Source organism: Tachyglossus aculeatus, chromosome 1 (genome assembly GCF_015852505.1).
Source record: "Tachyglossus aculeatus isolate mTacAcu1 chromosome 1, mTacAcu1.pri, whole genome shotgun sequence".
NCBI lineage: Eukaryota > Metazoa > Chordata > Mammalia > Monotremata > Tachyglossidae > Tachyglossus > Tachyglossus aculeatus.
Genome location: NC_052066.1, coordinates 138,409,645 through 138,435,231, shown reverse-complemented (window position 1 = coordinate 138,435,231; position 25,587 = coordinate 138,409,645). Strand labels below are relative to the sequence as shown.

Here is a 25,587-nt window from a genome sequence, read left to right as displayed (position 1 = left end):
CCCACAGCGGATTCACAGTCTAAAAGGGCGGGGGGGGGGGGGGGCAGACAACAAAACCAAACGTATTAACCAAATTTTATCATTTATTGTCAATCAATCAATCAAGCAATCGTATTTGTTGGGCGCTTACTGTGTGCAGAGCACTGTACTAAGCGCTTGGGAAGTCGAAGTTGGCAACATATGGAGACGGTCCCTCCCCAAAAGCGGGTTCACAGTCTAGAAGGGGGGGGGGGGGGGGCAGACAACAAAACCAAACGTATTAACCAAATTTTATCAGTCATTATCAATCAATCAATCGTATTTATTGAGCGCTTACTGTGTGCAGAGCACCGTACTAAGCGCTTGGGAAGTCCAAGTTGGCAACAGATATGGACGGTCCCTACCCAACAGTGTGGGCGGAGCGGCCGGGGTGGGAGGGGAAGGAGGGCCGGGCCTAGGCGCTGCCCACTAGGCCGCCCTGCTTATGGCTGCCAACTGGCCCGGGCTTTGGGTTGGCTGTCGTGCTGCTTCTGGCTTCGTGCTGGAGGTGACGTTGTGGCCGCCCACCCGCCGGCCATTGGGGCCGCCCCCCTTCTTCCCCTCGTCCTTCCCCTGGCCCTTCCTTCCCCTCAGGGTGAGTGACCGTCCTCTGAGGGCGCCATATTGGGGGCGGGCCTGGCCTCTTTATTGCCGAACTGTCCTCTCCCCAGCGCTTAGTCCAGTGCTCCGCACCCATTCAGCGCTCCAGGGATGCGATTCATTCATTGAATCGTATTTATTGAGCGCCGACTGGGTGCGGAGCACTGGACTAAGCGCTTGGGAAGGACAAGTTGGCAACATAGTCCTTCATCCCAATTCCTCTCCCCCTCTCCATCCCCCCCGCCTTACCTCCTTCCCTTCCCCACAGCACCTGTATAGATGTTTGCACGTATTGATTACTCTATTTATTTATTTTACTTGTACATATTTATCCTGTTCATTTTATTTGGTTAATATGTTTTGTTCTTTGTCTCCCCCTTCTGTTCATTCATTCATTCAGTCATTCATTCAGGCTGTGAGCCCACTGTTGGGTAGGGACCGTCTCTATATGTTGCCAACTTGGACTTCCCAAGCGCTTAGTACAGTGCTGTGCACACAGTAAGTGCTCAATAAATACGATTGATTTGCCTTCATCCCAATTCCTCTCCCCCTCCTCATCCCCCCCGCCTTACCTCCTTCCCTTCCCCACAGCACCTGTATAGATGTTTGCACGTATTTATTACTCTATTTATTTTACTTGTACATATTTATTCTATTCATTGTATTTGGTTAATATGTTTTGTTTTGTTCTCTGTCTCCCCCGTCTGTTCATTAATTCATTCATTCAATCGTATTTATTGAGCGCTTACTGGGTGCAGAGCACTGTACTAAGCGCTTGGGAAGTACAAGTTGGCAACATATTCCTTCATCCCAATTCCTCTCTCCCTCCTCATCCCCCCCGCCTTACCTCCTCCCCTTCCCCACAGCACCTGTATATATGTACAGATGTTTGCACGTATTTATTACTCTATTTTATTTGTACATATTTATTCTATTCATTTTATTTTGTTAATATGTTTTGTTTTCTGTCTCCCCCTTCTATTCATTCATTCATCCCATCGTATTTATTGAACGCTTACTGTGTGCAGAGCACTGTACTACGCACTTGGGAAGTACAAGTTGGCAACATATTCCTTCATCCCAATTCCTCTTTCCCTCCTCATCCCCCCTGCCTTACCTCCTTCCCTTCCCCACAGCACCTGTATATATGTATATATGTTTGCACGTATTTATTACTCTATTTATTTTATTTGTACATATTTATTCTATTCATTTTATTTTGTTAATATGTTTTGTTTTCTGTCTCCCCCTTCTATTCATTCATTCATTCACTCATCCCATCGTATTTATTGAGTGCTTACTGTGTGCAGAGCACTGTGCTAAGCTCTTAGGAAGTACAAGTCAGCAACATATAGTGACAGTCCCTACCCAACAGCGGGCTCACAGTCTAGAAGGGGGAGACGGACAACAAAACAAAACATATTGACAAAATAAAATAAGTAGAATAAATATGTACAAGTAAAATAGAGTAATAAATACGTACAAACATATACATTAATTCATTCATTCGTATTTATTGAGCGCTTACTGTGTGCAGAGCACTGGACTAAGCTCTTGGGAAGTCCAAGTTGGCAACATATAGAGACGGTCCCTACCCAACAGCGGGCTCACAGTCTAGAAGGGGGAGACAGACAACAAAACCAAACATATTGACAAAATAAAATAAGTAGAATAAATATGTACAAGTAAAATAGAGTAATAAATACGTACAAACATATATACATTCATTCATTCATTCAATCGTATTTATTGAGCGCTTACTGTGCGCAGAGCACTGTACCAAGCGCTTGGGAAGCACAAGTTGGCAACACATAGAGACGGTCCCTACCCAACAGTGGGCTCACAGTCTAGAAGGGGGAGACAGACAACAAAACAAAACATATTAACAAAATAAAATAAGTAGATTAAATATGTACAAGTAAAATAAATCAATAAACAGAGTAATAAATCCGTACAAACATATATACAGGTGCTGTGGGGAAGGGAAGGAGGTAAGGCGGGTGGGGGGGATGGAGAGGGGGAGGAGGGGGAGAGCCCACTGTTGGGTAGGGACCGTCTCTCTATGTTGCCAACTTGTACTTCCCAAGCGCTTAGTCCAGTGCTCCGCACACAGTAAGCGCTCAATAAATACGATTGAATGAATGAATCACAGTGAATGGACTGTCCATCCCCGAATGAGTTCATTCGTCGCAATCGTGGAGAATAAATGAATCGCCCTGCCCCAGCGCTTAGTGCAGTGCTCTGCGCACAGTCAGCGCTCCATCAAGATAGTATGAATGAATGAATTGTCGTTTCCAATAATAATAATAATGATGGTATTTGTTAAGCGCTTACTATGTGCCAAGCATTGTTCTAAGCGCTGGGGTGGATACAAGGTGATGAGGTTGTCCCACGGGGGGCTCACAGTCTTCACCCCCATTTTACAGATGGGGGAACTGAGGCCCAGAGAATAATAATAATGATAACAATGGCATTTGTTAAGCGCTTACTATGTGCAAAGCACTGTTCTAAGCGCTGGAGAGGTTACAAGGTGAGCAGGTTGTCCCACGTGGGGCTCAGTCTTCATCCCCATTTTCCAGATGAGGGAACTGAGGCCCAGAGAAGGGAAGTGACTTGCCCAAGGTCACACAGCAGACATGTGGGGGAGGCGGGATTCGAACCCATGACCTCTGACTCCCAAGCCCGCGCACTTTCCAGAGCCACGCTGCTTCCAAGCGCTTAGCCCAGTGCTCTGCACGCAGTAAGCGTTCAGTGAATGTGAGTGAGTGAATGAATGAACGAACGAACGAATGAATGAATGAGTGATGAATGAGTGAGTGAGTGAGGGCCGGTCTGCGGGAGCCTCGTCGCGAGGGGGGGCCTGCGTCACTTCCGGCCTCTCCGAAGGGAGGGGGCGTTGGCTCGTGCGTCACTTCCGGTGTCCCGAAGGGCGGTCAATCAATCAATCAATCAATCGTATTTATTGAGCGCTTACTATGTGCAGAGCACTGTACTAAGCGCTTGGGAAGTACAAGTTGGCATCACATAGAGACGGTCCCTACCCAACAGTGGGCTCACGGTCTAAAAGGGGGAGACAGAGAACAGAACCAAACTGGTTTCCACGTCACTTCCGGTCTCCCCGAATGGGGGGCGGTAGCCCTAGCGTCACTTCCGGGGTCCCCGCGGCTCCCCTCACACACACCACACACACTCATTCATTCCGTCCTATTTATCGAGCGCTGACTGGGTGCGCAGCACTGGACTGAGCGCTGGGGAGAGGGCAGTTCATTCATTCATCCCATCCTATTTATTGAGCGCTCACTGGGTGCAGAGCGCTGGGGAGAGCACAATTCATTCATTCATTCAGTCATTTGTTGAGCACTTACTGGGTGCAGAGCACTGGACTAAGCGCTGGGGAAGGACAATTCATTCATTCATTCCATCGTATTCATGGAGCGCTTACTGGGTGCAGAGCGCTTGGGCGAGCGCTATACGTTGCCGACTTGTCCTTCCCAAGCACCTAGTCCAGTGCTCTGCACACAGTAAGCGCTCAATAAATGCAGCTGAATGAATGAATGAGCGCTGGGGAGAGCACAATTCATTCATTCCATCCTTTTTATTGAGCGCTGACTGGGGGCGAAGGACAATTCATTCATTCATTCATTCCATCCTATTTATTGAGCACTGGGGAGAGGACAGTTCATTCATTCATCCCATCCTATTTATTGAGCGCTTACTGGGTGCGGAGCGCTGGGGAGAGCACAATTCATTCATTCCATCCTATTTACTGAGCGCTGACTGGGGGCGGAGCACTGGACTAAGCGCTTAGGAAGGACAATTCATTCATTCATTCCATCCTATTGAGTGCTTACTGGGTGCGGAGCACTGGACTGAGCGCTTGGGAGAGAACAGTTCATTCATTCATTCCATCCTATTTATTGAGCGCTTACTGGGTGCGCAGCACTGGGGAGAGCACAATTCATTCATTCCATCCTATTTATTGAGCGCTGACTGGGGGCGGAGCACTGGACTAAGCGCTTGGGAAGGACGATTCATTCATTCATTCCATCCTATTGAGCGCTTACTGGGTGCGGAGCACTGGACTGAGCGCTGGGGAGAGGACAGTTCATTCATTCCATCCTATTTATTGAGCGCTTACTGGGTGCGGAGCGCTGGGGAGAGCACAATTCATTCATTCCATCCTATTTACTGAGCGCTGACTGGGGGCAGAGCACTGGACTGAGCGCTTGGGAAGGAAATTCATTCATTCATTCCATCCTATTTGTTGAGCGCTTACTGGGTGCAGAGCACTGGACTGAGCGCTTGGGAGAGGGTAGTTCATTCATTCCATCGTATTTATTGAGCGCTTACTGGGTGCGGAGCGCTGGGGAGAGCACAATTCATTCCATCCTATTTATTGAGCGCTGACTGGGGGCGGAGCACTGGACTAAGCGCTTGGGAATGACAATTCATCCATTCCATCCTATTTATTGAGCGCTTACTGGGTGCAGGGCACTGGGGAGAGTACAATTCATTCATTCAATCATTTGTTGAGCGCTTACTATGTGCAGAGCACTGGACTAAGTGCTTGGAAAGGACAATTCATTCATTCATTCCATCCTATTGAACACTTACTGGGTGCGGAGCACTGTACTAAGTGCTTGGGAATGACAATTCATTCATTCCATCCTATTGAGCGCTTACTGGGTGTGGAGCACTGGACTGAGCGCTGGGGAGAGGACAGTTCATTCATTCATTCCATCGTATTTATTGAGCGCTCACTGGGTGCAGAGCGCTGGGGAGAGCACAATTCATTCATTCCATCCTATTTATTGAGCGCTGACTGGGTGCAGAGCACTGGACTAAGCGCTGGGGAAGGACAATTCATTCATTCATTCCATCCTATTTATTGAGCGCTTACTGGGTGCGGAGCACTGGACTGAGCGCTGGGGAGAGGACAGTTTATTCATTCATTCCATCCTATTTATTGAGCGCTCACTGGGTGCAGAGCGCTGGGGAGAGCACAATTCATTCATTCCATCCTATTTACTGAGCGCTGACTGGGGGCAGAGCACTGGACTGAGCGCTTGGGAAGGAAATTCATTCATTCATTCCATCCTATTTATTGAGCGCTTACTGGGTGCGGAGCACTGGACTGAGCGCTGGGGAGAGGACAGTTCATTCAATCATTCCATCGTATTTATTGAGCGCTTACTGGGTGCGGAGCACTGGGGAGAGCACAATTCATTCCATCCTATTTATTGAGCGCTGACTGGGGGCGGAGCACTGGACTAAGCGTTGGGGAAGGACAATTCATTCATTCATTCCATCCTATTTATTGAGCACTGGGGAGAGGACAGTTCATTCATTCATTCCATCCTATTTATTGAGCGCTTACTGGGTGCGGAGCACTGGGGAGAGCACAATTCATTCCATCCTATTTATTGAGCTCTTACTGGGTGCGGAGCACTGGACTAAGCTCTTAGGAAGGACAATTCAGTCATTCATTCCATCCTATTGAGCGCTTACTGGGTGCGGAGCACTGTACTGAGCGCTTGGGAGAGAACAGTTCATTCATTCATTCCATCCTATTTATTGAGCGCTTACTGGGTGCGCAGCGCTGGGGAGAGCACAATTCATTCATTCCATCCCATTTATTGAGCGCTGACTGGGGGCGGAGCACTGGACTAAGCGCTTGGGAAGGACTATTCATTCATTCATTCCATCCTATTGAGCGCTTACTGGGTGCGGAGCACTGGACTGAGCGCTTGGGAGAGGACAGTTCATTCATTCCATCCTATTTATTGAGCGCTTAGTGGGTGCAGGGCGCTGGGGAGAGTACAATTCATTCATTCAATCATTTGTTGAGCGCTTACTATGTGCAGAGCACTGGACTAAGTGCTTGGAAAGGACAATTCATTCATTCATTCCATCCTATTGAACACTTACTGGGTGCGGAGCACTGTACTAAGTGCTTGGGAATGACAATTCATTCATTCCATCCTATTGAGCGCTTACTGGGTGTGGAGCACTGGACTGAGCGCTGGGGAGAGGACAGTTCATTCATTCATTCCATCGTATTTATTGAGCGCTTACTGGGTGCGGAGCACTGGGTAGAGCACAATTCATTCCATCCTATTTATTGAGCGCTGACTGGGGGCGGAGCACTGGACTAAGCGCTGGGGCAGGACAATTCATTCATTCATTCCATCCTATTTATTGAGCACTGGGGAGAGGACAGTTCATTCATTCATCCCATCCTACTTATTGAGCGCTTGCTGGGTGCAGAGCCCTGGGGAGAGCACAATTCATTCATTCCATCCTATTTACTGAGCGCTGACTGGGAGCGGAGCACTGGACTAAGCGCTGGGGAAGGACAATTCAGTCATTCCATCCTACTTATTGAGCGCTTACTGGGTGCGGAGCACTGGACTGAGCGCTTGGGAGAGGACAGTTCATTCATTCATTCCATCGTATTTATTGAGCGCTTACTGGGTGCGGAGCGCTGGGGAGAGCACAATTCATTCATTCCATCCTATTTATTGAGCACTTACTGGGGTAGGAGCGCTGGACTAAGCGCTTGGGAATGACAATTCATTCATTCCATCCTATTTATTGAGCGCTTACTGGGTGCAGGGCACTGGGGAGAGTACAATTCATTCATTCAATCATTTGTTGAGCGCTTACTATGTGCAGAGCACTGGACTAAGTGCTTGGAAAGGACAATTCATTCATTCATTCCATCCTATTGAACACTTACTGGGTGCGGAGCACTGGACTAAGCGCTGGGGAAGGACAATTCAGTCATTCCATCCTACTTATTGAGCGCTTATGGGGTGCGGAGCACTGGACTGAGCGCTTGGGAGAGGGTAGTTCATTCATTCATTCCATCGTATTTATTGAGCGCTTACTGGGTGCGGAGCACTGGGTAGAGCACAATTCATTCCATCCTATTTATTGAGCGCTGACTGGGGGCGGAGCACTGGACTAAGCGCTGGGGAAGGACAATTCATTCATTCATTCCATCCTATTTATTGAGCACTGGGGAGAGGACAGTTCATTCATTCATTCCATCCTACTTATTGAGCGCTTGCTGGGTGCAGAGCCCTGGGGAGAGCACAATTCATTCATTCCATCCTATTTATTGAGCGCTTACTGGGTGCGGAGCACTGGACTAAGCGCTTGGGAAGGACAATTCATTCATTCCATCCTATTGAGCGCTTATTGGGTGCGGAGCACTGGACTGAGCGCTGGGGAGAGGACAATTCATTCATTCCATCCTATTTATTGAGCACTTACTGGTTGTGCAGCACTGGGGAGAGCACAATTCATTCATTCCATCCTATTTATTGAGCGCTGATTGCGTGCGGAGCACTGGACTAAGCGCTTGGGAATGACAATTCATTCATTCCATCCTATTTATTGAGCACTTACTGGGTGTGGAGCACTGGACTGAGCGCTGGGGAGAGGACAGTTCATTCATTCATTCCATCCTATTTATTGAGCGCTTACTGGGTGCAGAGCGCTGGGGAGAGCACAATTCATTCCATCCTATTTATTGAGTGCTTACTGGGTGCAGAGCACTGGACTAAGCGCTGGGGAAGGACAATTCAGTCATTCATTCCATCCTATTTATTGAGCGCTTACTGGGTGCGGAGCACTGGACTGAGCGCTGGGGAGAGGACAGTTTATTCATTCATTCCATCCTATTTATTGAGCGCTTACTGGGTGCGGAGCGCTGGGGAGAGCACAATTCATTCATTCCATCCTATTTACTGAGCGCTGACTGGGGGCAGAGCACTGGACTGAGCGCTTGGGAAGGAAATTCATTCATTCATTCCATCCTATTTATTGAGCGCTTACTGGGTGCAGAGCACTGGACTGAGCGCTTGGGAGAGGGTAGTTCATTCATTCATTCCATCGTATTTATTGAGCGCTTACTGGGTGCGGAGCACTGGGGAGAGCACAATTCATTCCATCCTATTTATTGAGCGCTGACTGGGGGCGGAGCACTGGACTAAGCGCTGGGGAAGGACAATTCATTCATTCATTCCATCCTATTTATTGAGCGCTGGGGAGAGGACAGTTCATTCATTCATTCCATCCTATTTATTGATTATTGATTATTTATTTATTTATTATTGATTATTATTTATCCTCTCCCCCTCGTCCCCCTCTGCATCCCCCCATCTTACCTCCTTCCCTTCCTTCCCTTCCCCACAGCACCTGTATATATGGATATATGTTTGTACATATTTATTACTCTATTTATTTTACTTGTACATATCTATTCTATTTATTTTATTTTGTTAGTATGTTTGGTTTTGTCTCCCCCTTCTAGACTGTGAGCCCACTGTTGGGTAGGGACTGTCTCTATATGTTGCCAATTTGTACTTCCCAAGCGCTTAGTACGGTGCTCTGCACACAGTAAGCGCTCAATAAATACGATTGATGATGATGATTGAGCGCTTACTGGGTGCAGAGCCCTGGGGAGAGCACAATTCCTTCATTGCATCGTATTTATTGAGCACCTATTGGCTGCGGAGCACTGGACTAAGTGCTTGGGAAGGACAATTCAGTCATTCATGCATTCATTCCATCCTACTGAGCGCTTACTGGGTGTGGAGCACTGGACTAAGCACTTGGGAAGGACAATTCATTCATTCCATCCTATTTACTGAGCGCTTACGTGGTGCGGAGCACTGGACTGAGCACTGGGGAGAGGACAAGGCCCTACTGAGAGCTCACCTCCTCCAGGAGGCCTTCCCAGACTGAGCCCCTTCCTTCCTCTCCCCCTCATCCCCCTCTCCATCCCCCCCATCTTACCTCCTTCCCTTCCCCACAGCACCTGTATATATGGATAGATGTTTGTACATATTTATTACTCTATTTGTTTATTTTACTTGTACCTATCTATTCTATTTATTTTATTTTGTTAGTATGTTTGGTTTTGTTCTCTGTCTCCCCCTTTTAAACTGTGGGCCCACTGTTGGGTAGGGACCGTCTCTATATGTTGCCAACTTGTACTTCCCAAGCGCTTAGTACAGTGCTCTGCACACAGTAAGCGCTCAATAAATATGATTGATTGATTGGCAGTTCATTCATTCATTCCATCCTATTTATTGAGCACTTACTGGGTGCAGAGCGCTGGGGAGAGCACAATTCATTCATTCCATCATATTTATTGAACGCTTACTGGGTGTGGAGCACTGGACTAAGCGCTTGGGAAGGACAATTCATTCATTCATTCATTCATTCCATCCTATTGAGCGCTTACTGGGTGCGGAGCACTGGACTGAGCGCTTGGGAGAGGACAGTTCATTCATTCATTCCATCGTATTTATTGAGCGCTTACTGGGTGCAGAGCACTGGGGAGAGCACACTTCATTCATTCAATCACTTGTTGAGCACTTACTATGTGCAGAGCACTGAACTAAGCGCTTGGAAAGGACAATTCATTCCATCCTATTTATTGAGCACTTACTGGGTAAGGAGCACTGGACTGAGCTCTGGGGAAGGACGATTCATTCATTCATTCATTCCATCGTATTTATTGAGTGCTTACTGTGTGCAGAGCGCTTGGGCGAGCGCTGTATGTTGCCGACTTGTACTTCCCAAGCACCTAGTCCAGTGCTCTGCACACAGTAAGCGCTCAATAAATGCAGTTGAATGAATGAATGACCACAATTCACTTATTCAATTGTATTTATTGAGCGCTCACTGTTTGTGGAGCGCTGGGTAAATGCTTGGAAAGGACAATTCAGCAATTCATTCTTTCATTCAATCATATTTATTGAGCGCTTACTGTGTGCAGAGCGCTGGGCTAAGTGCTTTTAGACTGTGAGCCCACTGTTGGGTAGGGACTGTCTCTATGTGTTGCCAACTTGTACTTCCCAAACGCTTGGTACAGTGCTCTGCACACAGTAAGCGCTCAATAAATACGATTGATGATGATGATGGAAAGGACAATTCAGCAATTCATTCTTTCATTCAATCCTATTGAGTGCTTACTGTGTGCAGAGCACTAGGCTGAGCACTTAGAAAGTACACAATTCAGCATTTCATTCATTCAGTCATATATACTTTTAGACTGTGAGCCCACTGTTGGGTAGGGACCGTCTCTATATGTTGCTAACTTGGACTTCCCAAGCGCTTAGTACAGTGCTCTGCACCCAGTAAGCGCTCAATAAATATGATTGAATGAATGAATGAATGAATTGAGCGCTTACTGGGTGCAGAGCACTGGACTAAGTGCTTGGAAAGGACAATTTGGCAACCTCCTTCCCTTCCCCACAGCACCTGTATATATGTATATATGTTTGTACATATTTATTACTCTATTTATCTATTTATTTTACTTGTACATATCTATTCTATTTATTTTATTTTGTTAGTATGTTTGGTTTTGTTCTCTGTCTCCCCCTTTTTGACTGTGAGCCCACTGTTGGGTAGGGACCGTCTCTATATGTTGCCAAATTGTCCTTCCCAAGCGCTTAGTCCAGTGCTCTGCACACAGTAAGCGCTCAATAAATACGATTGATGATGATGAAACCCTATCCACCAAGGGGCTCACAGTCTAGAAGGGGGAGACAGACAACAAAACAAAGCGAGAAGATGGGCATCAAGAGCATCAAAATAGATAAATGGAATTATAGATATATACATCATTAACAAAGTAAATAGAGTAATAAACGTGTACAAATATACACCGGTGCTGTCGGGGGGGAAGGGAGTAAGGGGCGATGGGGAGGGGAAGAGGAGCAGAGGAAAAGGGGGCAAAATTCGGCAACAGATCGAGAAAATCCCTACCCGACAACGGGCTCACAGTCTGGAGAGACAATAATAATAATAACGATGGCATTTGTTAAGCGCTTACTATGTGCAAAGCACTGTTCTAAGCGCTTGGGAGGTTACAAGATGATCAAGTTGTCCCACGTAGGGCTCACAGTCTTAATCCCCATTCTACAGATGAGGTAACTGAGGCTCAGGGAAGTGAAGTGACTTGCCCAGGGTCACACAGCAGACATGTGGCAGAGCCGGGATTTGAACCCATGACCGCTGACTCCAAAGCCCGGGCTTTTTCCACTGAGCCACGCTGCTTACGACAGTAATAATAATAATAATGATGGTGTTCGTTAAGCGCTTACTATGTGCCAAGCCCTGTTCTAAATGCTGGAGTAGATGCAAGGTGATCAGGTTGCCCCACGGGGGGCTCGCAGTCTTAATCCCTGTTTTACAGATGAGGTAACTGAGGCACAGAGGAGTTGAGTGACTTGCCCAAGGTCACCCAGCAAACAAGCGGCAGAGGTTCTAGACTGTGAGCCCACTGTTGGGTAGGGACCGTCTCTGTATGTTGCCAACTTGGACTTCCTAAGCGCTTAGTCCAGTGCTCTGCACACAGTAAGTGCTCAATAAATATGATTGATTGATTGATTAGAACCCAAATCCGGGCTCTCGCCACTGGGCTTGCAGTCTAGAAGTCGCGCTCATCAGCTGTGGGACTTTGGGGAAGTCACTCGACTTCTCTGGGCCTGAATTTCCTCCCCTGTAAAACGGGTATTAAATACCTGATTACCCGTCTGTAAAGTGTGAGCCCCACATTCACAGTGCTTTGCACATAGTAAGCGCTTAATAAATGCCATCATTATTATTATTATTATTATTATTATTATTATTATTCAATTGTATTGATTGAGTGCTTACTGTGTGCAGAGCACTGTACTAAGCGCTTGGGAAGTACCCATATGGGTTAGCCATTCAATTGTATTGATGGAGCGTTTACTGTGTGCAGAGCACTGCACTAAGCAGTTGGGAGAGTACAATATAACAATAAACAGACACATTCATTCATTCAATCGTATTTATTGAGCGCTTACTGTGTGCAGAGCACTGTACTAAGCGCTTGGGAAGTACAAGTTGGCAACTTATAGAGACGGTCCCTACCCAACAGCGGGCTCACAGTCTAGAAGTGCACATTGCCTGCTCACAACGAGTTTACAGACTAGAAGGGGAGACAGGACAGTACTTGACTTTCAATCAATCAATCAATCATATTTATTGAGCGCTTACCGTGTGCAGAGCACTGTACTAAGCGCTTGGGAAGTCCAAGTTGGCAACTTATAGAGACGGTCCCTACCCAACAGTGGGCTCACGGTCTAGAAGTACACATTGCCTGCTCACAGCGAGTTTACAGACTAGAAGGGAAGACAGGACAGTACTTGACTTTCGTTCATTCAGTTGCGTTTATTAAGTGCTTACTGTGTGCAGAGCACTATACTAAGCGCTTGGGAAAGTATAATACAACAATAAACAGTCACATTCCCTGCCTACAAGAAGCTCACAGTCTAGAGGGGGGAAAACAGACGTCAATACAGATAAATAAAATTACAGAGAAATACGTAAGTGCTGTGGGGCGGGAAGGAGGGGAGAGCGAAGGAAGCTAATTAATTCATTCATTCATTCAATTGTGTTTATTGAGCGCTTACTGTGTGCAGAGCACTGTACTAAGCGCTTGGGAAGTCCAAGTTGGCAACTTATAGAGACGGTCCCTACCCGACAGCGGGCTCGCAGTCTAGAAGGGGGAGACAGACGACAAAACAGAACATATTAATAAAATAAATAGAATAAATATGTACAAGTAAAATAGAGAAATAAATCTGTACAAACATCTATCCATATATACAGGTGCTGTGGGGAAGGGAAGGAGGTAAGGTGGGGGAGATGGAGAGGGGCAGGAGGGGGAGATAAGGTGACGTAGAAGGGAGTGGGAGATGAAAAGTAGGGCTTAGTCTGGGAAGGCCTCTCGGAGGAGGTGTCCTTTCAATAACGCTCTGGAGCAGGGGAGTCTGTCAGATTTGAGGAGGGAGGGCGTTCCAATCAATCAATCAATCGTATTTATTGAGCGCTTACTGTGTGCAGAACACTGTACTAAGCGCTTGGGAAGTACAAGTTGGGTTCCAGACCCGAGGCAGGACGTGGGCCAGAGATCAGCGTGGCTCAGCGGAAAGAGCCCGGGCTTTGGAGTCAGAGGTCATGGGTTCAAATCCCGGCTCCGCCAATTGTCAGCTGGGTGACTTTGGGCAAGCCACTTCACTTCTCTGGGCCTCAGTTCCCTCATCTGTCAAATGGGGATGAAGACTGTGAGCCCCCCGTGGGACAACCTGATCCCCTTGTAACCTCCCCAGCGCTTAGAACAGTGCTTTGCGCATAGTAAGCGCTTAATGAATGCCATCATTATTATTATCAGCAGCGGGACGGGGGAGGTGGAGGCAGTCAGAAGGTTAGCAGTAGTCCTTTAAAGCCAACGGTGAGGAGTTTTTGTTCGTTATGGACGTGGATGGGCAACCGCCGGAGATTTTTGAGGAGGGGGAGGGTGGAGGAGGTGGCATGTCCTGAACGCTTTTTGGAAAAAGATCATCCCTTCCCCACAGCACCTGTATATATGTATATATGTTTGTACATATTTTTTACTCTATTTATCTATTTTATTTGTACATATCTATTCTATTTATTTTATTTTGTTAGTATGTTTGGTTTTGTTCTCTGTCTCCCCCTTTTAGACTGTGAGCCCACTGTTGGGTAGGGACTGTCTCTATATGTTGCCAATTTGTACTTCCCAAGCGCTTAGTACAGTGCTCTGCACATAGTAAGCGCTCAATAAATACGATTGATGATGATCTGGGCAGCGGAGTGACGTATGGACTGGAGTGGGGAGAGACAGGAGGTTGGGAGGTCAGCGAGGAGGCTGGTGCAGTAATCCAATATGTTTGTACGTATTTATTACTCTATTTATTTATTTATTTTACTTGTACATATCTATTCTATTTATTTTATTTTGTTAGTATGTTTGGTTTTGTTCTCTGCCTCCCCCTTTTAGACTGTGAGCCCACCGTTGGGTAGGGACCGTCTCTATACGTTGCCAATTTGTACTTCCCAAGCGCTCAGTCCAGTGCTCTGCACACAGTAAGCGCTCAATAAATACGATTGATGATGATGGATTAACGTGGCTGCAGTTTGGATGGAGAGGAAAGCGTGGATTTTAGTGAAGTTGTGAAGGGGGGACTGACTGGATTTGGTGACGGGGTGAATGAGAGAGGGGAGTCGAGGACAACGCCAAAGCTGCGAGCTTGGGAGGCGGAAAGAACGGTGGTGCTGTCTACAGTGATGGGGAAAGTTCGGGAGCGGTCAGGGTTTGGGAGGGAAGATAAGGAGCTCTGTTTTGGACATGATAGGCTTGAGGGGATGGGAAGACATCCAAGTGGAGATGTCCCCAACGCAGGAGCAGGTGCTAACTTGAAGAGAGGGAGAGGGATCAATCAATCAATCAATCAATTGTATTTATTGAGCGCTTACTGTGTGCAGAGCACTGTACTAAGCGCTTGGGAAGTCCAAGTTGGCAACATATAGAGACGGTCCCTACCCAACAGCGGGCTCACAGTCTAGAAGGGGGAGACAGAGAACAAAACCAAGCATATTAACAAAATAAAATAAATAGAAGTGTACAAGTAAAATAAATAATAAATAGAGTAATAAATCTGTACAAACATATATACAGGTGCTGTGGGGAAGGGAAGGAGGTAAGACTGGGGGATGGAGAGGGGGATGAGGGGGAGAGGAAGGAGGGGGAGGGAGGAAGGGGAGGGAGGAAAGGATCAGGGCAGGAGCCGTAGATCCGAGTATCATCTACATAGAGATGATGATGGGATTTGTGAAGCGCTTACTATGTGCAAAGCACTGTTCTAAGCGCCGGGGGGGTACACGGTGATCAGGTTGTCCCACGTGGGGCTCGCAGTCTTCATCCCCATTTTACAGATCAATCAATCAATCGTATTTATTGAGCGCTTACTATGTGCAGAGCACTGTACTAAGTTAGTTCATTCATTCATTCATTCAGTCGTATTTATTGAGCGCTTAGTGTGTGCAGAACACTGGGCTAAGCGCTTGGGAAGGACAAGTCGGCAACATAGACGGTCCCTACCCAACAGCGGGCTCGCAGTCTAGAAGAGTGGGCTCACGGTTAGTTGATTATCTGCTCTCGACCCCAGTGCTTAGTACAGTGTTTGACACGTACTAAGTGCCTAACGGATACCGCGGTAATCAGTATCGCTTGTGGGATTGGAGGCCGGGAATCCCTCCTAACCCACCACCCCTAACTCCGCACTCCCCTCCCTTCTACATACACCTCTCCCCTTCCTCCAAGTCCCTCTTTCTTGGCTCAATCAATCCATCGTATTGATTGAGCGCTTACTGTGCGCAGAGCACTGTACTAAGCGCTCGGGAAGTACAAGTTGGCAACATATAGAGACGGCCCCTACCCAACAGCGGGCTTTGCTCTAACCCCTTAAGGGGCTGCAGAGCAGTTCCCCTCATCCTAGCGTGGGTTTATTGCGTCTCAGTCCTCCCCTCCACTGAAGAAGAAAATTGGGCTTTTAGGTAAAAGATATGGAAAGGCAATTAATATCTAACATGCTTCACAGAATGCAAGCGCTTAGTACAGTGCTCTGCACACAGTAAGCGCTCAATAAATACGATTGAATGAGTGAATAGCAAAACTTCAAGAGCGAGGCCAGCTCTGACTTAAAGGCCAAAGAGAGATGACCTGTGGTGCTCTTCTCTCAAGGGGCTTCTCTTTTCTTTCTCACTTCTTGGGTTATCAGTTGGTTTGTCTTTTATGATATTTGTTAAGCACTTACTATGTTCTAGCCCTGGGATAGATACAAGTTAATCAGGTTGGACACAGTCCCTATCCCACCTCATTCGTCCCCATTTTACAGACGAGGTCACTGATAGTTGAGAAGCAGGGTGGCCAGCAGTCAAGTGGCAGAGTGGGGATTGGCCACGCTGCTTCTCAACCATCAGTGATAGTTGCCTTTTGCCTAGGGAGCCGGCCCTGCTCAAAAGGTCGATGTTTAATATTATGCTCACAGCTTTAATCCCCGTTTTACAGATGAGGTAACTGAGGCACAGAGAAGGGACTTGCTGAAGGTCACCCAGCAGACAAGTGGCAAAGTGGGGATTGGCCACTCTCTTTCTTTCTTTCTTTCTTTCTTTCTTTCTTTCTTTCTTTCTTTCTTTCTTTCTTTCTTTCTTTCTTTCTTTCTTTCTTTCTTTCTTCCTTTCTTCCTTTCTTCCTTTCTTTCTTTCTTTCTTTCTTTCCTTCCTTCCTTCTTTCTTTTTCTTTCTTTCTTTCTTTCTTTCTTTCTTTCTTTCTTCCTTCCTTCCTTCCTCCCTTACTTCCTTCCTCCTTTCTTTCTTTCTTTCTTTCTTTCTTTCTTTCTTTCTTTCTTTCTTTCTTTCTTTCTTTCTTTCTTCCTTCCTTTCTTTCTTTCTTTCTTTCTTTCTTTCTTTCCTTCCTTCCTTCCTTCCCTCCTTCCTTCCTTCCTTCCTTCCTTCCTTCCTTCCTTCCTTCCTTCCTTCTTTCTCTCTCTTTCTCCCTCCCTTCTTCCCTTCCTCCCTTCCTCCCTTCCTCCCTTCCTCCCTTCCTCCCTTCCTTCCTTCCTTCCTTCCTTCCTTCCTTCCTTCCTTCCTTCCTTCCTTCCTTCCTTCCTTCCTTCCTTCCTTCCTCCTTTCTTTCTTTCTTTTCTTTCTTTCTTTCTTTCTTTCTTTCTTTCTTTCTTTCTTTCTTTCTTTCTTTCTTTCTTTCTTTCTTTCTTTCTTCCTTCCTTCCTTCCTTCCTTCCTTCCTTCCTTCCTTCCTTCCTTCCTTCCTTCCTTCCTTCCTTCCTTCCTTTTTCTTTCTCTCTTTCTTTCTTTCTTTCTTTCCTTCTTTCTTTCTTTCCTTCTTTCTTCTTGTACATATCTATTCTATTTATTTTATTTTGTTACTATGTTTGGTTTTGTTCTCTGTCTCCCCCTTCTAGACTGTGAGCCCACTGTTGAGTAGGGACTGTCTCTGTGTGTTGCCAACTTGTGCTTCCCAAGCGCTTGGTACAGTGCTCTGAGCACAGTAAGCGCTCAATAAATACGATTGATTGATTGATTGATTGATCCTCAACCATCAGTGATATTTGCCTTTTCATTCAATCATATTTATTGAGCGCTTACTGTGTGCAGAGCACTGTACTAAGCACTTGGGAAGTACAAGTTGGGAACATATAGAGACGGTCCCTACCCAACAAGGGGCTCACAGTCTAGAAGGGGGAGACAGACAACAAAACAAAACATGTGGTCAGGTGTCAAGTCCTCAGAATATAGTCATCAATACAAGCTAGCTATAAAACTCTTGATCGTATTTGTCAGTCAGTGGTATTTATTGAGTGCTTACGGTGTGCGCAGCACTGTACTAAGCACTTGGAAGAAAAGACAACAATAAAGCAGTGACATTCCCCGCCCACAACGAGTTGACAGTCTAGAGGGGGAGACAAACATTAATCAAAATAAATAGATAATAAACAACAGGGGAAACAGTCATCAATACAAGCTAGCTACAAGACCCTTAATTGATCGTATTTGCCAGTCAGTGGTTTTATAGCTAGCTGGAATTGATGACTGTCTCCCCTGTAATTTATTTATTGTTTATTTATTTCGATTAATGTCCGTCTCCCCCTCCAGACTGTCAGCGCACGTTCCCTGCTCACACCGAGCTGACAGTCTAGAGATTTTCCCGAGAAAATCCCAAGCGCTTCCCAAGCGCTTAGTACAGTGCTCTGCACACAGTAAGCGCTCAATAAATTTGGTTGATTGATTGATTGATTTTTTGCCTAGGGAGCCAGCCCTGCTCAAAAGGTCGATGTTTAATATTCTGCTTCCTGCCGGGTTTCACCTCTGTTTATGAAAATAGGTCCCAAATTGATTCAGCTGTGGGAGAAATGAGCAGAAATGTAGTTATGGGACCACTTGACTTCTAGACTGTGAGCCCACTGTTGGGTAGGGACCGTCTCCATATGTCGCCAACTTGTACTTCCCAAGCGCTTAGTACAGTGCTCTGCACACAGTAAGCGCTCAATAAAGACGATTGATTGATTGACCCAACTACTATGGCAACAAATACTTGATTTCAGTAGATAACATTTTCAAGTAATTGGCCTTTGTCTGTAGTTTGCACGAAGTCCACTAAACTTCAGAAAATATTATTTGGTACCTGGCTTTCTAATTTTGAAGTTAGGGTTTAAATTGGTTTGACTAACGTTCTTGGCCCTAGGTCACAGGGAAATAGGTAGCCCGGGGGAAAGGGAAGATGGGGAAGGGGCCAGTAACCCAGCAAAGACCAGGCCACCGCCATCCCAGATTGCAACCAACTTCGCGCTCCACACTAGTCGGAGCCCCCCGGATTCTGGGAGGTTACCCTACATGCAGTCAGTCATTCATTCATTCATTCATTCATTCATTTACTTACTTACTTATTTATTCATTTATTTGTTCATTTATTAATTTATTCATTCATTCATTTTTATTTATTTATTTATTTATTTGTATTTATTTATTTATATTTATATATTTATTTATTCATATCTATTTATTTATTTATATTTATTTATTTATGTATATTTATTTATATATTTATTTTACTAGTACATATCTACTCTATTTATTTTATTTTGTTAATCTGTTTGGTTTTGTTCTCCGTCTCCCCCTCCTAGACTGTGAGCCCACTGTTGGGTAGGGACCGTCTCTATGTGTTGCCCACTTGTGCTTCCCAAGCGCTTGGTACAGTGCTCTGCACACAGTAAGTGCTCAATAAATATGATTGATTGATTGATTGATTGATTCTCAGCCTCTTTCCACTAATCTTGGATCACTGTCCCTGCCCCCTCCTAGGAGCCATCCGCAGGACATGGAAAGAAATCAGTGAAAATAGTTCTACCCATTAATTAATTCATTCATTTATTTACTTACTTACTTATTTATTTATTCATTTATTTATTCATTCATTCATTCATTTTTATTTATTTTTATTTATTTATTTATATTTATTTATATATTTATGTATTTATTTATTTTACTAGTACATATCTATTCTATTTATTTTATTTTGTTAATCTGTTTGGTTTTGTTCTCCGTCTCCTCCTTCTAGACTGTGAGCCCACTGTTGGGTAGGGACTGTCTCTATGTGTTGCCCACTTGTGCTTCCCAAGCGCTTGGTACAGTGCTCTGCACACAGTAAGTGCTCAATAAATACGATTGATTGATTGATTGATTGATTCTCAGCCTCTCTCCACTAATCTTGGATCACTGTCCCTGCCCCCTCCTAGGAGCCATCCGCAGGACATGGAAAGGAATCAGTGAAAATAGTTCTACCCCCTAATGTCACTTTCCTTTATTTACGAATAACGAATAAATTGTAGGCTATTTAGCAACTTAGTAATTTCCAGCCTTTTAGAAAATATAGTTCATCTGGGAGTGTGTAACAGCACACACGGGCCAACCGTGAGTTGGACGTGTCTGATTCAAGCGAATTATAAATTTATAGTTTAAACGAAAAAAAAGAAAAGGAAAGCAAGACTCATGTCTGTTTTTGTTTGTGTTTTCAGATAAGACAGGCGTGTCTCAATCCTCAAATAAAGGACTGATTTTCGGCATCATCATCATCATCAATCGTATTTATTGAGCGCTTACTGTGTGCAGAGCACTGTACTAAGCGCTTGGGAAGTCCAAGTTGGCAACATATAGAGACAGTCCCTACCCAACAGTGGGCTCACAGTCTGTCCCTGCCCCCTCCTAGGAGCCATCCGCAGGACATGGAAAGAAATCAGTGAAAATAGTTCTACCCCCTAATGTCACTTTCCTTTATTTATGAATAACGAATAAATTGTAAACTATTTAGCAACTTAGTAATTTCCAGCCTTTTATTTTGTTGGTATGTTTGTTTCTGTTCTCTGTCTCCCCCTTTTAGACTGTGAGCCCACTGTTGGGTAGGGACTGTCTCTATGTGATGCCAATTTGTACTTCCCAAGCGCTTAGTACAGTGCTCTGCACATAGTAAGCGCTCAATAAATACGATTGATTGATTGATTGATTTTAAAAAATTTGGTTCATCAGTGAATGTGTAACAGCACACACAGGCCAACTGTGAGTTGGACGTGTCTGATTCAAGCGAATTATAAATTTATACTTTAAACCAAAAAAGAAAAGCCAGACTCACGTCTGTTTTTGTTTGTGTTTTCAGATAAGACAGGCATGTCTCAATCCTCAAATAAAGGACTGATTTTCGGCATCATGATCGGAACTGCCGGAGTCAGTTTGGCCCTGGTGTGGTACCGCAAGATCCGGAAGTCTTTGGCGGTGATTCGCCTGCCCGGATTTTGGGCCCTGAACGACGCGTTTCCTTCAGCCGAGGAACTCCACGGCGAGCGAGGTACGGTCACGGCGTTACAGGGAAGGCAGCTGCAAATTCTGGAGAAGCTGAACAGTTTAGTGGCGAGCTTGGAAGAACTCAAGGAGGAGGTGAGGTGCCTCAAGGAAGCCATTCCAAAGCTGGAGGAACATGTCCGGGGTGAGCTGAGGGGAAAGGCGGGAGTCTCCAGGGAGAGTCCGCATCGCAGAAAGAGAAGATCGGAGCCAATTCTAAGCCATAGTTCAGAAGAGACAGAAAGCGAAGGAGGGTAAGTCTCTGCAAACTGTGGTTTCATTTTAATAGTAATGCTAATGCTGTTTACGGTATTTGTTAAGCGCTTGCTATCCGTCAAGGAAAGGTCTAAGCCTTGGGATAGATACAAGGTAATTCAGGTCAGGCATAATCCCTGTCATTCATTCAGTCGTATTTATTGAGCGCTTACTGTGTGCAGAGCACTGTACTCTGTCCCCCATGGCATAGCGGACAGAGCACGAGCCTTGGAGTCAGGAGGTCGTGGGTTCTAATCCGGACTCTGCCACGTGTCTGCTCTGTGAACTTGGGGAAGTCGCTTCGCTTCTCTGAGCCTCGGTGACCTCATCTGGAACATGGGGGTTGAGACCGTGAGCCCCATGTGGGACATCTGACCTCCTTCCCTTCCCCACAGCACCTGTATATATGTATATATGTTTGGACATATTTATTACTCTATTTATTTATTTATTTATTTTACTTGTACATATCTATTTTATTTTGTTAGTATGTTTGGTTTTGTTCTCCGTCTCCCCCTTTTAGACCGTGAGCCCCATGTGGGACATCTTACCTCCTTCCCTTCCCCACAGCACCTGTATGTATGTATATATGTTTGTACATATTTATTACTCTATTTATTTATTTATTTATTTTACTTGTACATATCTATTCTATTTTATTTTGTTAGTATGTTTGGTTTTGTTCTCCGTCTCCCCCTTTTAGACTGTGAGCCCACCGTTGGGTAGGGACTGTCTCTATATGTTGCCAACTTGTACTTCCCAAGCGCTTAGTACAGTGCTGTGCACACAGTAAGCGCTCAATAAATACGATTGATTGATTGATTGACAGGGACTGTATCCAACTCAATTGGCTTTGAACCACCCCAGCGTTTAGTAGAGTGTCAGACACATAGTAGACACTTAAGAAACACCACAAAATATTATCATTCATTTGGGAGTTCAGAGTCTAAGTAGGAGGGAGAGCAGGTATCAAAGCCCCGTTTTGCAGATAAGGAAACTGAGGCACAGAGAAGTGATCATCATCATCATCAATCATATTTATTGAGCGCTTACTGTGTGCAGAGCACTGTACTAAGCGCTTGGGAAGTACAAATTGGCAACATATAGAGACAGTCCCTACCCAACAGTGGGCTCACAGTCTAAAACCTGAAGTCACACCAGAGTGTGATTAGAATCCAGGCCCTCCGACTCCTTAGCTCAGGCTCTTTCCATTAGAGGCCGTACTGTTTTTGAACTGATTATCGCTGTCACGATTAATACTCATTAAACCGAATTGCGAATGGACTCCTTACTTGCTCCTTAGACTCTGAAGAATCTGAAGACTTGTCTTACCGTCTAGTTCAGTCCTGCAAAATGAAACTGTCAAGAGTGCGATGTCATCCATTTAACACTGGCTCAACTCATATTTTTTGTTGGGAATAATGAGGGGCCAGGGCCAAAGCCAAGGAGGGGAAAAGTGTAAATATCTGCTTCACTTTCACTGATTTACCTCTGCAAGTTAAAATGTTTTATTTTAGGAGAATCATCATCAATCGTATTTATTGAGCGCTTACTGTGTGCAGAGCACTGTACTAAGCGCTTGGGAAGTGCAAGTTGGCAACATATAGAGACGGTCCCTACCCAACAGTGGGCTCACGGTCTAAAAGGGGGAGACGGAGAACAAAACCAAACATACTAACAAAATAAAAGAAATGGAATAGATATGTACAAGTAAAATAAATAAATAAATAGAGGAATAAATGAATAGAGCAATAAATAAATAAATAAATAAATAGAGTGATAATAAATAAATAGAGTAATAATAAATAGAGTAATAAAAAATAAATAGAGTAATAAATAAATAGAGTAATAAATAAATAGAGTAATAAATAAATAAATAAATAGAGTAATAGGAGAATGTGTTCTAATGTATGATGGGGTACAGATTTATTACTCTATTTTACTTGTACACGGTTGAGAAGCAGTGTGGCTCAGTGGAAAGAGCCCGGGCTTTGGAGTCAGAGGTCAGGGGTTCAAACCCCGGCTCCATCAACTGTCAGCTGTGTGACTTTGGGCAAGTCACTTCACTTCTCTGGGCCTCAGTTACCTCATCTGTAAAATGGGGATTAAGACTGTGAGCCCCCCGTGGGACAACCTAATCACCTTGTAACCTCCCCAGCGCTTAGAACAGTGCTTCGCACATAATAAGCGTTTAATAAATGCCATTATTATTATTGTACATATTTGCTATTCTATTTATTTTTGTTGATGATGTGCATTTAGCTTTTTTTCTATTTGTTCTGACGACTTGACACCTGTCCACTTGTTTTGTTTTGTTGTCCGTCTCCCCCTTCTAGACTGTGAGCCCGTTGTTGGGTGGGGACCATCTCTATATGTTGCCAACTTGTCCTTCCCAAGCACTTAGTCCAGTGCTCTGCGCACAGTAAGTGCTCAATAAATACGATTGAATGAATGAATCCGTTTAAGATTCACCATTCAGCAGCCGTATGATAGCCTGCCCTCCTCCATTCTCCTCATTTGTCCCACCCAGTGAAGCTTGTGGAAACCTGGGTGACAGCACTACAAAATGGTTTTATCCAAGAGCTGAAGAGGAGAATATAAAAGTGAAAATGATTTCTTTAAAAGAGAGGACTTGGAAAAAAAATCACATTTGAAAGGCTGAATATATTAGAAAGGACCTAATGAAAAGAAAAAATGAACAGGTCTCAAATTGTCTAAGAAAGCCCACTGTACTTCCAACAGATCGTTCAGAAGGCAAGACACCTTGGTTAAACCTAGGATTCCACGGAGGCCTGAAGGATAAAAGGAAAGCCGCAGAAAGTGAAAATCCAGCCAGACCACTGAGGAGGAGCTTTTCAAAGCTGCGAAAATGGGTAGAACTGAAATCGGAAGAGCTGAAATGGAAATATTACTGGCATTAGCCTCATCTCATCTCTCGGGCTTAGCCCTTCTTGGAGCTCTCTACCCCTTTTATCCAAAGGACCACTGCTCTCCCTTGTCTTCATACCTCATCTGGAATCACACTTCCTCCAGGAGGCCTTCCCCAGGTGATTTCTAATCCCCACATTTGTATCCCCAAACTGCCTTTTCATTATTATTAAGTACTCACAAGCTTCGGAGGGCTTACGGCCATAGCTTGTATACTCTCTTAAACACGATCTCCTGTGTGTATTCCCTTTTCCTCCTATCTATAAGTCGGATTAGCGTCCATCTCCCTTGCTAGGTGGTAAGCTCCTTGAGGACAGGAATCACGTCAACTCATTCTGTTGTACTCTATCAAGCACTTAGGACAGTGCTGTGTAGGAGCTCAGCAAATACTATTTATTGATTGATCAAAGGCATTTTCAAAAATTATTTACCCACATTAAGCTGGAGAGGAAGTGGCCCAGCAAGGCAAGGTAAAGGTAGAATCTTTGAATGCTTTTCATTCATCTTTATTATTATTATTATTACTATTATTAGCAAATATACTTAGCAAAAATTATTATTAACGATAATAATGATATTTGCTAAGTGCTTACTATGTGCCAAGCACTGTTCTAAGCACTGGGGTAAAGCAGCATGGCTCAGAGGAGCAGCGTGGTTCAGTGGAAAGAGCCCGGGCTTGCGAGTCAGAGGTAATGGGTGCTAACCCCGCCTCCACCACTTGTCTGCTGTGTGACTTTGGGCAAGTCACTTCACTTCTCTGGGCCTCAGTTCCCTCATCTGTCAAATGGGGATTAAGACTGTGAGCCCCATGTGGGACAACCTGCTCACCTTGTATCCCCGCCAGCACTTAGAACAGTGCTTTGCACATAGTAAGCACTTAACAAATACCATCATTATTATTATTAAGGTAATCATGTTGTCCCACATGCGGCTCACAATCTTAATCCCCATTTTACAGATGAAGTAAAAGGCAAAGAGACGTTAAGTGGCTTGCCCAAGGTCACACAGCCGACAAGTGGTGGAGCCAGGATTAGAACCCATGTCCTCTGACTCCCAAGCCCAGGCTCTTTCCAGAGAAGCAGCATGGCTCAGTGGAAAAGAGCATGGGCTTTGGAGTCAGAGGTCATGGGTTCAAATCCCGGCTCTGCCAATTGTCAGCTGTGTGACTTTGGGCAAGTCACTTCACTTCTCTGAGCCTCAGTTCCCTCATCTGTAAAATGGGGATTAAGGCTGTGAGCCTCACGTGGGACAACCTGATGACCTTGTAACCTCCCCGGAGCTTAGAACAGTGCTTTGCACATAGTAAGCGCTTCATAAATGCCAGCATTATTATTATTAATAATTAAGTATATTTCATCGTTACCAAATGTCTCAGGGACGAACCCAAGGACACTCTTCTGGTTTGACCTTCAGATGGGGATAGGCAGTCACGCTCTGAGCCAATGAAACACAGAGGGGAAGCTGTGTCCGTTACAGAAGTGAATGCTCAGAGGTAAATACAGAAATAAAAGGGGTAATGATG

General features: G+C 45.1%; 1 protein-coding gene across 2 annotated transcripts in view; it reads left to right on the top strand.

Moving 5' to 3' along the window:
* The first annotated feature begins 501 nt into the window (after positions 1 to 501).
* RMDN2 (regulator of microtubule dynamics 2) overlaps positions 502 to 25,587 on the top strand; it is a 117,130-nt gene continuing 92,044 nt past the window's right edge. For both annotated transcript variants that reach the window (XM_038752045.1, XM_038752037.1), the window contains exons 1-2: positions 502 to 613; positions 20,701 to 21,136. In XM_038752045.1, the coding sequence (XP_038607973.1) occupies positions 20,712 to 21,136 (425 nt within the window). In that variant the 5' untranslated portion in view covers positions 502 to 613; positions 20,701 to 20,711. The remainder of the gene's footprint in view (positions 614 to 20,700; positions 21,137 to 25,587) is intronic.